Source organism: Centroberyx affinis, unplaced genomic scaffold (genome assembly GCF_046629955.1).
Source record: "Centroberyx affinis isolate AG114_WGS23_722 - 3 ecotype Tasmania unplaced genomic scaffold, CSIRO-AGI_Caff_v1 ptg000199l_1, whole genome shotgun sequence".
Taxonomy (NCBI): Eukaryota; Metazoa; Chordata; class Actinopteri; order Beryciformes; family Berycidae; genus Centroberyx; species Centroberyx affinis.
The window spans coordinates 245,561-260,703 of record NW_027278892.1 but is presented as its reverse complement, the minus strand read 5'-3'; the positions used below and the strand labels follow the sequence as shown (position 1 = coordinate 260,703).

Below are 15,143 nucleotides of genomic sequence, written 5' to 3'. Positions count from 1 at the left end.
CTCTGGGCCTGTGGCCTTGTTAGGCTTCAGCCTGGCAAGGCTTGCAGCGACCTGTTCCTCTTTTAATACCAGAGGGGAGGATATGAGGATACTAGTGCATAACTTATCACATTCTGCACTGTGATCATCTGTGTCGAATCTGCCAAAAAAGAAATTCAGTTCATCAGCAAGGGATTGGCTGTCGTTGGTAGGGCGTTCATGCCTTTTACTGTCCCTGCCCATCGGTGCATTGAGACCTTCCCAGGCCTGTCTCACATTGCCTGTGCAGAACTTATTCTCTTATTATCTTATTTTTATAATCAGTTTTAGCTTTCAAGATCTTTCCCCTTAATTCTGTCCTTTTCTCTCGTATTAATTCCGTTACAGAAAGCTGTTTTCTTTTCGTTTAGACATCCTTTCAGCTCTTTAGACACTTATTATTTGGGAAGATCTTAATAGTTTTGGTCTCGGTTACATTGCCTTCACAGACCTTGATGTAAGAAGAGATCAGTGTCAGTGAGATCATGACCGTCTATACAAGATTCAAAGAAAGTGTCCCATTCGGTATCCTCCAAGCAGCCTCTGAGTTCCTCTTTGCTCCTTTCGGACCAAACTTGTATCACTTTCGTTGCATCAGGTTTCGTTCGCTTCACTGCAGCTCTGTACTTCGGCAAAAGGTGAATAATATTATGATCTGCATACATCCTTATAGGCATCAGGGATATTCCCGAAGAAGAGATCCAATATACGGGTGGAACGAGTGGGGCGATCCACATACTGTTGGAGGGTGGCCTTGTTGCCCAATTGTTACAGGGGGTTCCCCAAGTCTACTCACCTCTGTCTGGCCGGCTGCTTTTATAACTGAATGTCACTAAATGTTCACACTGCCAGAATTTGGTGGTGACAACAGATTTTTTGAATGAGTGACCGCGCATGTCTGGTACACACTGGAGCAGACTGAAGTAAAATGACTAGACTCAGACGGTCTGTTCGGGTATCAGGAGTCACTCCACTCCTCCGATCTCACGACGGCTGGAAATAATGTCTGTAACCATAGTAACGTTTACTTCAGACCAATATGGCGGCTACCACTGCCTGTATTTTCAGTTTATTTGACACCAGTAACCAGAGGTGTCAGTTTATCCATAAGGTCTTAACAAACCTCCACTGACAGCGGCGTCACTTTCTCTTTTTTCACCTCATGGACTTGATAGTTTTAACCGCAACATTTGGACCGAAGGCCGCAGAACTGGAACAACCGCAATGTTGAGGAAACAGACTGGATAGAAAAACTGAGAATGTCTCACAACACTTAACCTCCGTCTCTTTCAAATTAAGGATGATAATGTTACGTAACATAACGAGTGTTGGGCCTTAACGTCACGTAACAGCCAGCTGTCCAGTCCTGTTCTGGTTCACACTACTCGGACTAACCGGATCCGCTCTCAAATTCAGTATCACTACCTGAATTTTTCAGGTAGTGAGTTTGGGTATAGAATGCGTTTGTCACTCTCCTTAAGAACGGAACTGGGTGTGAAATTGCGAGGGGAGTTGTGAGGTTTTTTTTTTTTAGATGTTTCCAAATAATAGCGATCTCTGCCGAGCCTCTGCGCAACGCACAGCGAACGGTTGCCATGGTAACGATGGACTCAACTGAAGTGTTACAGCTAAAACTACTGTATAACACTAAATACAAGGCCTTAGCTGAGGAGATCGTTAGGGGCTTCATTACCATGACCATGTAAAATCATTATTTAAACTGATTTATGTTTCCATCATTATCCGAGATCCAGTCTTGCTCTGAGAAGACTACAATATGCACTTTGGTATTATATTTATTACTATTTGTAATAATATTTTTGTTTTAGACTTATTATTCTTATATTCTTACTTATTATATCTTATTTCTTCTGCACTGACTAAAGAAAGTACATTAAACATTCACAATTAAAAAACAGTGTGTAATGTAAATGTGTAAATAAACAAAAAATGTTTATTTATGTTATTTTAAGTCATGCTTTCATAAACATATTTAAGGTTTGTTTATTCATTCGGTAAAAATGCATCACCGGAAAAATGTATCTTGCCATCGCAAACATCCCGGCTACATTTCCCATCCGGCTGGCTACTCAAAAATTTGGGGAACCCCCTGATTGTTATCAACAAACATACAAAGCCCCCCCCCCCACCAATTAGTTTGTGAGAGCTACGGTTGCCTCTGTCTGCTCTGATTGTGGTGTAGCCTCTTAATTTAGGAGTAGCCTGCACCTCTTTGAGCCAAGTCTCAGTAATTCAGTAAGTCATTTTACCTGCCTACTCTACCCTGTAATGGCTAAAAACTTCTCTTTTCAGCTTAGCTTTTAAATAGCCTTCATTTTAACTGTTTCTGTTCAGGATCCCAACAGAGCTGACACGGGCAAGTACCAATTTTCATCGGTCTTGTCCAGGTAATGCTTACTTGGACATGAGTGAACACTATATGTGGGGGGGGGGCAGAGCTTTACCCTGTATGACTCTCATCCATCTGTGGATGGTGAGGTTTTTGACCAGGAGGAGAATCTATGATTCTCGTCTGCCTTAGGCAGTGAGATCTGACGTAAATATCAGATCAAGAGTAGAATCAGGAAGGACAGGGGAAAAGAAAATTCAAGAAAAACATATGGATTCACTCACAATGTGCATCTAAATGTGGGAGTATTTGTTGTGTTCTTTTATCTTTCTATTTCACTTGATTTGAACTGCACTAGTTTAGTCTTTTATCTTTTGTATTTCTTGTCTGTACTTTTTAATTGTAAATCTTTTACCTTTACTGTATTTTTATCACTCTGTAAAGCACTTTGAATTGCCTCAGTGTATGAAATGTGCTGTACAAATACAGCTGCCTTGCCTTGCCTACTATGGAGCTTCCCTAGAATGTTTTAAATATCATTCAGAATACGAGGGTGTCCTCCACCAGATCCCTGTATGATTGTATATGGAGGGTGTTTGAGGAATGGTGTGCTAAGGCTCGGGAAATTTGTTTCCAGTGTTCGGTGGGTGTGATTCTATCCTTCCTTCAGGATTTAATCGATAAGCGAAGAGCATTCTCTACTGTGTGCTTGGCCGCTATTGCTGCTTGCCATGTTGGCTTTGGGGGAAAGACAGTCAGCACCCCCTTTATCTGCCGGTTCATGAAAGGGGCACGGAGGTTACTCCCCGTCTCAAAACATGTTTCCCCTTCCTCGGACTTGGCGATTGTACTGGAGGATCTAGTAAGCCGCCCATTTGAGCCGATTGAGTAGACAGACATGATTGTTATATTATCTTAGCTGGTCAAATTGGCTATGTGTAGTGGATGCTGCTCCCTAACCCTAACAAATAAAAACAGTGCACAGGAAAAAAAAATGACAAAAGACACACGCTATAGCCTAAATGATGACAATTAATTACAACAAAGTTTCTTTTTAAAATATTTTTTTGCATGTGGAGTCTCTTACTCATTTGTTGCTGATATTCATATTAGGCTACCTTCTCCTGTATAGTATCAATTTATCTGTACTCTGTAGCCTACAATGTGGTCACTGTTTGTTGTGATGTTGTGGAATATTGCCTGTACTGTGCATGAGAAGGAGGCCTGTAAGCCCCTGATATGTACTGAGTGGTCCCAGCATTATGGGCACGGCGTGATTTTAGTTGATTTTAGGTTGTCATAGCACAGTTGTCCGTCACACTTCTTTTGTCTTCGTGCCACGCTGTGTGTGGTTACTTACTTACTTCATTTTGTTTAGTTAATTTTGTTTGTTTTGTCCTAACACCACGGCCGACAGCCATGACCAGAGGCTTTATGTTTTCGGGTTGTCCGTCCATCCATCTCAGGAACGCCTGGAGGGAATTTCTTCAAATTTGGCACAAACGTCCACTTGGACTCAAGGATGAACTGATTAGAATTTGGTGGTCAAAGGTCACTGTGACCTCACAAAATGCATTTTTGGCCATAACTCAAGAATTCATACGCTAATTATGACAAAATTTCACACAAATGTCTTAATAGGATAAAATGGTGACGTGATGACATTTTAAATCCATAAGTTCAAAGGTCAACTTCACTGTGACATCATAATGTTTTGCTCACCACTGTAGCTGAGAAAACGATCTTGGGTCATTCTACAAAAACGGTGGAAGTGCTGTCACTTACTTTTGCAGACACCAAAATCCTTTAAGTTGACCTAATAATCACATTAATTATATATGTTCAATAAATAAAGACTGTCCTTGCAATGATAAAACAAAGTTTATTGGTGGAGGCATACAACCGAGAGGCGGTTATCTCTAGTTTTGAGGACTGTGAGGAACATTGATGTACCATGTAAGGTACTTATGTCACTTTTTTTGGCTTGCTGTTGCCAAATAGAAGGCTTCTCAGCGGCCATTCATCGGTCATGACAATAGATAACTTCATCTCCAACATTTATTGTTGGAGATGAGGTTACCTGACTCCTACCAACTCCACAACCAAGTGTCATTGGTTCATGTATTATCTATTTTATTTACTTGACATGGTGATAAATTACTATAATAAGCAAAATCTTGTCATTTATATACATTAATATAGCTCAAATACGCAACAGACTGCTGCCTAGTCCGACAAAAAGACATGCCTGTCTGATCTGGCTGTTTCATGTGCAGTGTGCTGCGTGCAGCCAGTGGAGCAGCTGCATTCAAATAATGGCTGCGTATCTGATCCAACACAAACGGACTGAACAGAATCGCACCCAGTTTAGGTGAGCCATTGCACTGTAATATTGCTAAAAATATATATATATTTTAAAAATACGATTGTAGCAAAAGCTAAGCTACCGCAGGGATGAACTTAAACCACCGCTCTGGTGTCTTTATTCAAACATAGAAACTGCTAACAAAGTAAATCAAAACACAGCAGTGCTCTCTGAGTGTGTGTGTGTGTGTGTGTGTGTGTGTGTGTCTCCATCCACACTGCCAACAGGTCCACTGCTACTGCTGAAGAGAGAAGACAGGTGATTAGCAAAGTGAAACACCAGCTTCTAATTCACCTGTCCCTGAGCTGGCTCCCATGAGCCGCTCCCCATTACCTCTCCTCTACCGACGGTGCTAAACCACACACCCTCCACAACAATTACATCGCTGATCGCAATTATTTACGTGACAAATAATCGTCAGCTAAAATTTCATAATCATCACAGCCCTACCCTAAGGTAATAAACTCATGCTCTGAGAATACGCTATGGGGCGTATCCTTTAGTGTGACGTCTCACTTATGCTATTCAGAGAACCGGGGTTATGCAAGTAACATAAAGTTTTCTGATCCTCTCCCTTTTGCTGTGCTCTGTCTGAGCTGTAATGAAGTCCCTTGCAATGTTACAAAGCAAAAAAGCTGTGAAAAATGCACAAATTTAGATTTAGACAAACTTTTATTGAGCAACAAGTTAGCCCTCTGTGGCTAACACGACACGCCATGTACATCATGTGCCTGCAGCTGCTTCCCAGAAAAAAACCTTCCAGCGCTGCCTCATTGCTTCATACGTTTATTTGTATTACTGGCATTTTTTTGGTCCCATTTTATTTTGTTGTATGACAGAGAAAATGTTAAACAATTTTATGCACTTGATTTAAACGGCAATAAAGCAACCCACGAAGGAAAAGATTTGCATTCTGCATGTTAATGTACTGCTCCTATAAGCCCTTTTAGTGTTTATTTGTTTATTCTCTTCTCAAAACCCTTTTTTTCCCGGATCGCTTAAATAAATAAATAAATAAATCAAAGTTGACCATTGATCAGTAATGCTTCGTGAATGAAAATGATAAAAAGGAAAAATAAGAACATATTGTCCTCAATGTTGATTTACATGGTGCTGCTAACCTAAGTTCTGGTGCTACTAAAATTTTCAGTAGGTAGTGGAAAATGTTAGTCTGGAGCCCCGGACTGTGTGTTGATGTAATTGTTTTTAATCTCGCCCACTTTTAACCCGTGTTGTTTTTTCTTTTATTCTCTCCTTTTCCTGTTGTTTTCCTTTTCCATTTTATTTCCTTTTTATATATTGGATGTTTTTGTTTTCATGCACTTCGTAAGCACTTTGTAAACTCTGCTTTTGATAAATGCAGTAGAAATAAGCTTTACTTATTAGTGTTATTTTACCATTTCGTGTGTGTGTGTGTGTGTGTGTGTGTGTGTGTGTGTGTGTGTGTGTAGACGTCCAGAGAATCTCTGAAGATGGAGCTGTTAGCTGACGTGTCTCTGCTGCCAGGAGAGGAGAGAGTTATAGGTGAGTGTACATCACTGCAACATAAGTAATAATCAGTGACTTTTTCATGTAAATAAATGTCAGTTTTGCTAATCTGTTTTAGTGTTGGGAAGACCGATTCTTTTAACTAACTTAATTCTTTTGGGCTGTGGGCTTTGGGCTGGGTCGTGAATAGATTTAGCACCTGGTTAATTTGATTCACCTTGTAAAAATGACATTCAACGAAACTGTAGCCATGTGACAAACTGTATATAACTGCTGCACACCCACACACCTCTCTTTTTATCCTCCTGGTCAGGTGAGCATGTTATGAGGTGCATTTTACAAATCGTAAAAATCTGCACTTTTAAAGTTGTTTGCAGCTATGTAAATCTTTATGGTTGTGTAGCCTCTGCTGGGGTGTCCTTGAGGTTACCCTGAGGTGTCCCGTGGTGGGGACTTTGGTGTATATACTGTATATGTATCAACAAATTAACGGAAACTAGGTGTGAAAAAACATTTTCGTTAACCGAAATAAAAATAAAAACGAGGCTTTACAAAAAAAACGATAACTAACTGAAACTGTAGTGTGTTTACAAAACTAAAATAAACTAAAATTATAGAGAAAATGCCTTTAGTTTTCGTCTTTGTCAATTTATTTCATACATAAGCCTAGTATTTTGAATTTTTGAATCTCGCCCCTGACAAATACCCCATATGACAAAAAAAGACTAAAACTAACACTGAAGCTAATAAAAACTAAACTAAAACTAAACATTTTCAAAAAATAAAAACTAAACTAGCAAACCTGCTTTAAAAACTAATTAAAACTAAACTGAAATTGAAAACAAAAAGTCAAAACGAAATAAAATTAAAAACTAATGAAAAATGCAAAACTATAATAACCTTGATATGTATATATGATGCTTCTTTCTCTTGCCCCCCTCTTCAGTTGTTTTGAAAATGAATAGGTGGAGATGTTATGTATGTATTACTCAGTTGCCTATCTATGGGGTATTGGGATATGGGGTCAGGGTCCTTTCCTCAAGTGCTTCCATCCTGATACGGTGTGTCTTGTGGCCTCGGATAGCCATGATAAGCCTGATGACTCCTCTGAAGGTGAGGAGGAGGATGATGATGCAGATTATGCCGATGCCGTAGTTTCTGGTGGCTGTGATATGTCTATTGAAGCATTGGTCTCACAAGCTGCAGCTGCTGGCATTCCTCACCTGCACCCCCTCCCAGGGCTTCTGCACTGGACCGGAACCCTAAAAGCCAGAGATAACACCCCTTGCCTGTATGTCCAGACACCTTCAGGTGTCTTGGTCAAAACCTAAAGAGGCCGCAACTGCCCGTTCAGCTCTTGCCAGTTTCAGTGGTGCATCTGAGCACAGGCTAGAGCAGTGGTTCTCAGCCTTTTTTGAATGAACGCCCCTCTACCTAATGCCCAGACCTCTTGCCACCCCCCATTAATGAGAAAGCAATTCAAACCCCTGTGCATCAATATTTATGGTTACATTTGTGAGTTTTTCATAGTCCCACTTGTGATATGCCCACTGTATAATAGCTGTACTATATACAGCTCTTGTGGCCCTGCCATTAAACACAGTTTGATATTTATTAAGAACATGGTAACAAACTAATTGCGAAAAGATGGAACCCGCTGAGTCTGATGAGAAATACTAGTTACCGTCAGCTTACAAAAAGGCTTTTTAATATTAGTAAATTATTTACAAATATCTTATTGTCCATTTTTTTTCCATCGGGTCAGAGCTTTTATAACAGATAGACATTGGAAATACAAGGTACACTGAAAATACATTTTAAAGATATGCGTGTGTATATGAAAAAGAAAATAAACAAAAAAGTAAAAAAAACAAAACAATAAAGAAATAACTAAAACACATAGAATACTGGGATGGTGATAGGACAACCTCCTTTATCCCCCCACCCACTCTCCTCTCCCCCACTCTCAACTAATTAAGGATATGATGTAGAATGCTTATAATTAAGGTTTTACATTGTTTAGGTAATGCATGAAAGGAGTCCAAATCTTTTCGAAATCTGAGACTTTTTTCTTTAAGAATGTATCTAATTCTGTGTAACATATTAGTCAAATCATTAAGCCAGTGTCTGGGTGTGGGAACCTGTATTTTCTTCCATGATATGAGCAAGAGTCTCTTCGCTGTCATAAGACAATAGGAAAGGAAATGTTGTTTTATGGGATATCTGCCAAGAGTTTCAGAAATGCCTAAGATGATTAATAAGGGTTCTGGCTGTAGCTGAACATCCAAATTTTTTTAAATTGTATCAAAGATTTGAGGCCATAAGGGTTGTACCTTTGGACAAAACACTAAAGTATGTAGTAAATTGGCCTCTGCTGACATCTGTCACATATAGGTGAAATATCAGGGAATATCTTATGTGATCTTATGCAGTGTCTTGCATTGTTTGAACAGGAGTGTATGTGTTCAAGTCCTTCATCCCATAAATCCTGAGGGATAAGGGCTCCCAATTCTTCTTCCCATTTCAATTTTATATTATCTGTTGAGGGTGAACTGATCGCTAGTAATGCATTGTACAGGTAGGATAATAATTTGTCTTCAAAGGGTGACAATTTTAGACAACTGTCAAATATTGAATGAGTTTTCGTCTGAAATACAGGTAAATGCTTTCGTATGTAATCTCGTATTTGTAGGAAAGAAAATGTTTCCCGGAAGTTTATACTTTGCTTGTAGTTGTGCGAAGGAAGTGTTAAATTAATTCTGTATTAAATATAATATTTGGGGTAAGAAGATCATTTTAATGGCATTTACTCTTCCCAATAAAGATATGGGTAGAGTTTTCCAAAATTGTATGTTCCCTTTTAATTTATCTGTTAGTGGAGGAAAGTTGGCTCTGAAGAGGGGGGAGTAGCATTTCGTCACGACAATCCCCAAATAGGTGCATTTTTCTGTGGATATTTTAAATGGGAAAGCCTCTAAGGAGGGTAATTGTATGTTATTTGAATGTACTGGTATCAACTCGCTTTTATGCCAATTGATTCTATAACCGGAAAATATGCCAAAAAGATTAATTTTGTCCAGAATATGTTGAATGGTACTCAATGGTTGTGTTACAAATAGGAGAATGTCATCTGCGTATAACGAAATTTTGTTTATTGTCTTCTCAGTGTTAACAATGAAGTTCAGGGTCGGATCGAATACTTTCACTCTCATCACTCTCACTGCCTCTTCTTCTCTTTTTCTTCATTTCCTTTTTTTCATTTTCTCTCTTACTGAACACCGTTATAGCAGTCGATAGTTCTTTTGTTTCTTTTTCTCCTTCCCTTCCCGTCTGTGGTGATTTCTTTCATTACAGTCTGTACACAACAACTGTCTCCAACAATATTATTGAGGCCTGGCCATGACCAGAGTAGTAACATGAGAAAATTTACCTGACCTGAACCAACTGGGTCTATTGAGTAAGAATAAGAGGATAAGGGAGGATGGGCAAGAAATGAAGGGAATAAAAGTCACTCAGTCACTGGTCAAAGTCACACAGTCTGTCTTTCTTTCTCTGTTTCCAGATAAGGACATCATCTACGTCTGTCCATTCAGTGGAGCTCTGAAAGGCAAAGTGGTCATCACCAACTACAGACTCTACTTCAAGAGCTCAGACGCTGTACGTCACATTAAATTCACATATGGGGACATTGGGAATGACTGGGTGTGTCTGTGTGTTTTCAACAGATGGAAGCCATCACAGCCAACTCATCTACTAGCAGTTGGGCAAAATAACATATCTGACAACCTCACACACACCCAAGACATGCACACAGGGGCATGAGTGATGGTAATGTTTCAGTGTCAGAGTGGATTGATCCTCACTTTAATCTGTTATTACCGAGTTAGTGCCTTATATAACATGTAATGATAAAGATTTTCTTGTTTTGTGGGGCCCAACATTTTAAATTGAAATGATTTTCCCTATATCCCAAAATGATTTTGCACACTATTGTATTACCTAGTGTAATTAGGGCGTAAGTCTTTTTTAGGCTACTAACCTACTAGCGTTATGATTAAACAAACTGCCATGGAGTTCTGTTCAATTATGTGATTAGACACAACTCTCTGGAATTTAATTTGTTAATAGTGTCCAAACGGTTCATGTGATTGGGCCGTTGAGGTTTGTGTATTTCAGTCCCTTGAAGCTGTCTACCAATTTTGGCACAAATATGCCAGAAATTGAAAGAGCCTATTGGGAAAACACGTTTTTGCATAAAATACAAAACAGTGGATAAAATGGCTGACATGGATAGTCCCAATGGTAAAGTTGTAGATCTAGGACGCTCAAATGTGTGTGCAAAGTTTGGCATCAATGTGAGAGGGAGAGAGAGAGGGAGAGGGAGAGAGAGGATTTGTTAATGAAATTAACATTGAAGTCGACTAACATGTGAACAACAGTCCACACACTGCAAGGCTCCCTTTTCTTTTGCTGCAGCAGAGAAGTGAAGTTTTCAGCACAGTGGCATTTTCTATAGAAGTAATTAGTGGGATTTCTGTATAAGGGGCCATATTATTATATGTATTATTGCCAATTCAGCTTCAGTCTTTTCCTTTGCTGTGCCTGAGTAGAGCTGGGCCTGTGTGGACTGGAATACCCTTCTAAGTATGCCCAGTGTGGCTCGGGATGCACCATCATATAAGCACCCCATTTAGTTCATTTTAGAGGCATACAAACACCCACTTGGTTCATTTTAGAGGCTTCCAATCCATTTCTAAATGTATTTATTTAATTTCCCCATCTCCGATCAATGTATGCAAATTCACATGAAGTATTTGCTGTCATCCACCACTTACTGCAGTGTGGCACTCCTTTTGAAAGCAGCTGCGTACCACTCATGTTTGCAGTCTGGAATTACTTGTAGCTTGAGCCTGAAAGCAGTCAAACAGCTAATTGTAACGTAGGAGTTCTCACAGATAGTTGCTCAGAAGAAAGATGTCTGCACCCAGGCAGCAAACATTAGCGGACGCAATGAAAAAACTAGATAAATCACAGCTGCAACCGGTGAATACATGGTTCAAGCACTAATGGCAGTTAAGACCAACATGTTAATTGGACTTACAGTGTAGTTACATTTGCTTTTATACACCAGTATCTATCATTGTGCCAATTTTCATGTTTCTAGCATGTATCATCTCACAACAATTTGCGTCGCTGCAGAAAAACATACAAAATAATAACAATAATAAATATAGCTGCAAGCAGGGATTCCGTGGTTCAAGCACACATGGCATTTCATTTTAGACCAATTTCAGCTACATTTTGTAGGGCACACCCACATGCAACGACCACAGCGAAACTTGTCATTTTGACTATGGAAAATGAAATGGAAATTGGAATGAAAATCAATAGGAATAATAATTGGCAACAGTAAATGGAGTTATGTAAATTTAGATTAATAAGCCGGAGAAACGAGGCAGGACGCTCTAATGGAAAAATTAGACTGTACTACCTTTCCTGATTGAATTGGGTGATAGTTTCAGAAAAGCTTTTGCATCAACTCTCAGCAGGAAGACATGGAGAATGTTTCAGCCTGCTTGCCAGGGTCCGTCAGGAGATTCTGTAGACGCCGGTCTCCCGAAGATCAACTAGTCCGGTGGACTCCGCAGTAGTCGGGTTGCCTGGCAACAGCAAACAGTGGAGTTGGAGCGGGTCTTTGAACAGATGCTCTTTCAGATGGAGGTCCGTGACTGGCCTTCAGCTGACAGGATCTCGTAGGCAGGATGTAGCAGGAGAGTCGGCAGGCTGGTCTGTGGTCAGCTGAGAGTCGCCACAAAGCTTCTGACTCTAACTCTAACTTTTACGAACAAATTAAAAACACTCAGTCAAAAAAAAATAGCTATTATAATGAATAAATATGAGCAATACAAAAATACAACAGTGAAAAGTAACACAGTTGCTGTTGCCAAGGGTAGAGAGGATGGCTGGAGGAAAAATGCTGATTGTGTAATGCAGTGTAAATGTGTAGGTAAACTTATCACTGCCTGTCACATGCAATAGTAAATTTAATTCACTATTGATAACTATAGCCAACTATTGTAAGCTACCCGCTATTTGTTAGAAGCCCTCTTTTATAGCCAGAGTGGGCAAATCGCCTGGAATTATTATATCTCTAATATAATAAATCCTTATGGAAAGTGAAGGTGTTCTGCCGGTCTCTAAACACCATCACCCTGTGAAGAGTCCTTCTTACCTATAGAATAGAATCCCTTTGTACAGTTATTTTTTTCATTTGAATGCAATGATTTTATTCATATCTGGTTTTGTTAACCTTGTTAAAGATTGTTTAAAATGATGACGCCAAATTGTCCAGGGAGCTGACTGGTGAGGAGGTTTTTTATCCGTTTGGATCCGGTATCCTGAATATAACCTGCTCTGGAGCAGGTTATGTTCAGCATAAGTTGCTATGGCGACATACTCCGGTAAAAAGTAAACCACCTTCGTGACACCGAAAACCCTGGATTAAACCTGAAGTTCCTGCTTTGTAGTACTGGCCCCTGGCCTCTGGCCGGCCCCTCATGAAAACAGATGAATCACAATATAACACATATATCTGCAAGTGGTGATTGTAGGGGTCCAAGCACAATATGCCAATTTGACTGAAGATGACTTTTAGGAAAAAAGAAACACTTATGTCATACTTAGCACTTACAAACTTGTATGTGTTATTAGTGGTATAATTACATAGAGACACTGGGGGCTATGGTCTAGCATATCAGTTACAGTAAAAATACGTAGCAAAATATATAAATACAGTACTGTGCAAAAGTCTTAGGCACCCTAGATTTTTCATATAAATTTCTTAGAAGTCTTAGATGTTTATTTGTTTTCTGCATTAGTGTGCCAGTAGACTGCTGTTTATTGTACATTTTTGATATTCAGAAACTTTTCATTTCATTAGTTTTGAAAGCATTTTCGCTTTATGGATATCTTTGATATATGCCTAAGACTTTTGCACAGTATTGTATATTGTCATATTGTGTGTGTGAGTGTGTGACACTTGATTTGACATAATCTAAGCTGTGTGTGTGTGTGTGTGTGTGTGTTAGGATTCGGTGGTGATGCTGGACGTTCCTCTGGGTGCCATCAGCCGGGTGGAGAAGATGGGCGGAGCGTCTAGCAGAGGAGAAAACTCCTACGGCCTCGACATCACCTGCAAGGTCTGTGTGTGTGTGTGTGTGTGTGTGTGTGTGTTTGAGGTGGGGTTGGCCTGAATGCCGTTTAACAGGCTTTGAATATTTGTTGTGATTCCCTAATGAACACTCAAATACTCTTCTTCTACTTCTAAATAACAGCCCTACTCATTCAAGATATTAATATAAAAAAGAGTTTAACTAGGCTTTGTAGCCGTGCATTCAAAAGCATGAGATCAAGTACATAGCCTGGAAATACACCAGCAGAAATTGAAATACATTATCGATATAGGTAATTATGCCTAGTTTGTACATTTTTCTTTTGAATATGGATATACAGTATGTGTATATTATCTAATATAAAGTCATTGAATACTTAATTAAATGTCAAGGGAGGGTTTTGAACCATGGAATGAGACAGCAGGCAACAAAACCAACAAGAGTTGCTTAGTCTACCATTCATAAAAGTGATTATTTTATTTAGGGATTCACTGGTTTGGTGATGTTTTTTATAGTTAGCGTTAATAATTAAAAGTTAAAACATATCTAAAAATATAATAGTTGTGTTCACTCATCAATCCATGATGAATATTTCTTCATTTCTTATTTCTTTCTAATTGAAACCAAAAGGAATGTAGAAAAGAAACCATTTTTCAGAAGGTGACCATTGGATCATTAGCTTGACCTTTAAGCCCACTTCAGCTAAGGGAAGACAGCAGTAGACCTCACAGCGTTAGCATTTATGTCAGCATCCACAGCAATAATAATAATAATAATAATAAACTTTATTCCTATAGCACCTTTCATGCAAGAAATGCAGCTCAAAGTGCTTTACAACAAAGAAATTACATGCACCAAGTGCTTCACATAAAACTTGATAATAATAGCGAAAATAAGATAAAGTTGAGAAGAGAATACATAGAATAATAATAGAAATAAGATAAAAATGAGGAATGCATAACATAAGATGGAAATTAAACCCACTGAATAAAAATAAAGTACATAGAAAATAGACATAGAATGAGCATAAAAACAGGGATAGAATGCCATAATTAATGTAAAATAAGATGGAGAATAATGCATAAAATCAAGTAAACTTTTAAAAGAAGTGCAGCAGTGCATAAGTGCGAAGCAAAGTGCAAAAAAGAGTTTGAGGCCTGTGTCAGGAGAGTCAGAGCTAGTTAACGGCTAAAGTGAAGAGAGAAGTTTTTAGCTTTCTTTTAAAAAAATATTTGGCGAGCTGGCTTCCCTGATATCTATAGACGGTGTGTTCCATAGCAATCTGATAACCTGATGTTCAAAGGAGGTAAAACTGTAATCCTGTAAAACTTTGTCTTTGGAGTAGAAGCTACACAACCAAATCAGTGTCTGTGTATTTATATCTGAAATATAACTACAGGGGGAAATGGAGGCGTAGCCGTTACTTGAACATATAACACAAACTCGTGGCCCTCTGTCCAGGTGGGGACCCAGCAAGGGATCTATACGGACCGCAAAGCATTTCATATAAAGTAAAGAATAATAAGGCACAGCTCTGTCACTTCAGCGGAGCCTTGTTCATGTGAATGATGGGTCTCTGGCAGGAGAGCAGAGACACTCTGAGCTGTGGCGGTGCTGTGAGATGAGAGAGCAGACAAACAGGGAGAGAGAGAGGGAAACAAAGATGAAAGGTAGCGAGTGATGACAAAGAAATATCTTGTTTAAAAATAAAGGTTGACACTGAAAAGTTGATTCTGTTCAAAGATGTCAG

At 39.1% G+C, this 15,143-nt stretch overlaps 1 protein-coding gene across 3 annotated transcripts in view; it reads left to right on the top strand.

Moving 5' to 3' along the window:
• Window positions 1-6,190: 6,190 nt before the first annotated feature.
• Window positions 6,191-15,143, top strand: part of mtm1 (myotubularin 1) — a 29,622-nt gene continuing 20,669 nt past the window's right edge. For 2 of the 3 annotated variants that reach the window (XM_071538793.1, XM_071538782.1), the window contains exons 1-3: window positions 6,191-6,257; window positions 9,784-9,878; window positions 13,310-13,420. In XM_071538793.1, coding sequence (XP_071394894.1) covers window positions 6,206-6,257; window positions 9,784-9,878; window positions 13,310-13,420 — 258 coding nt within the window. In that variant the 5' untranslated portion in view covers window positions 6,191-6,205. Of the gene's footprint in view, window positions 6,258-7,840; window positions 7,847-9,783; window positions 9,879-13,309; window positions 13,421-15,143 lie in introns of all 3 variants that reach the window. The other variant, XM_071538802.1, reaches the window with a different exon arrangement.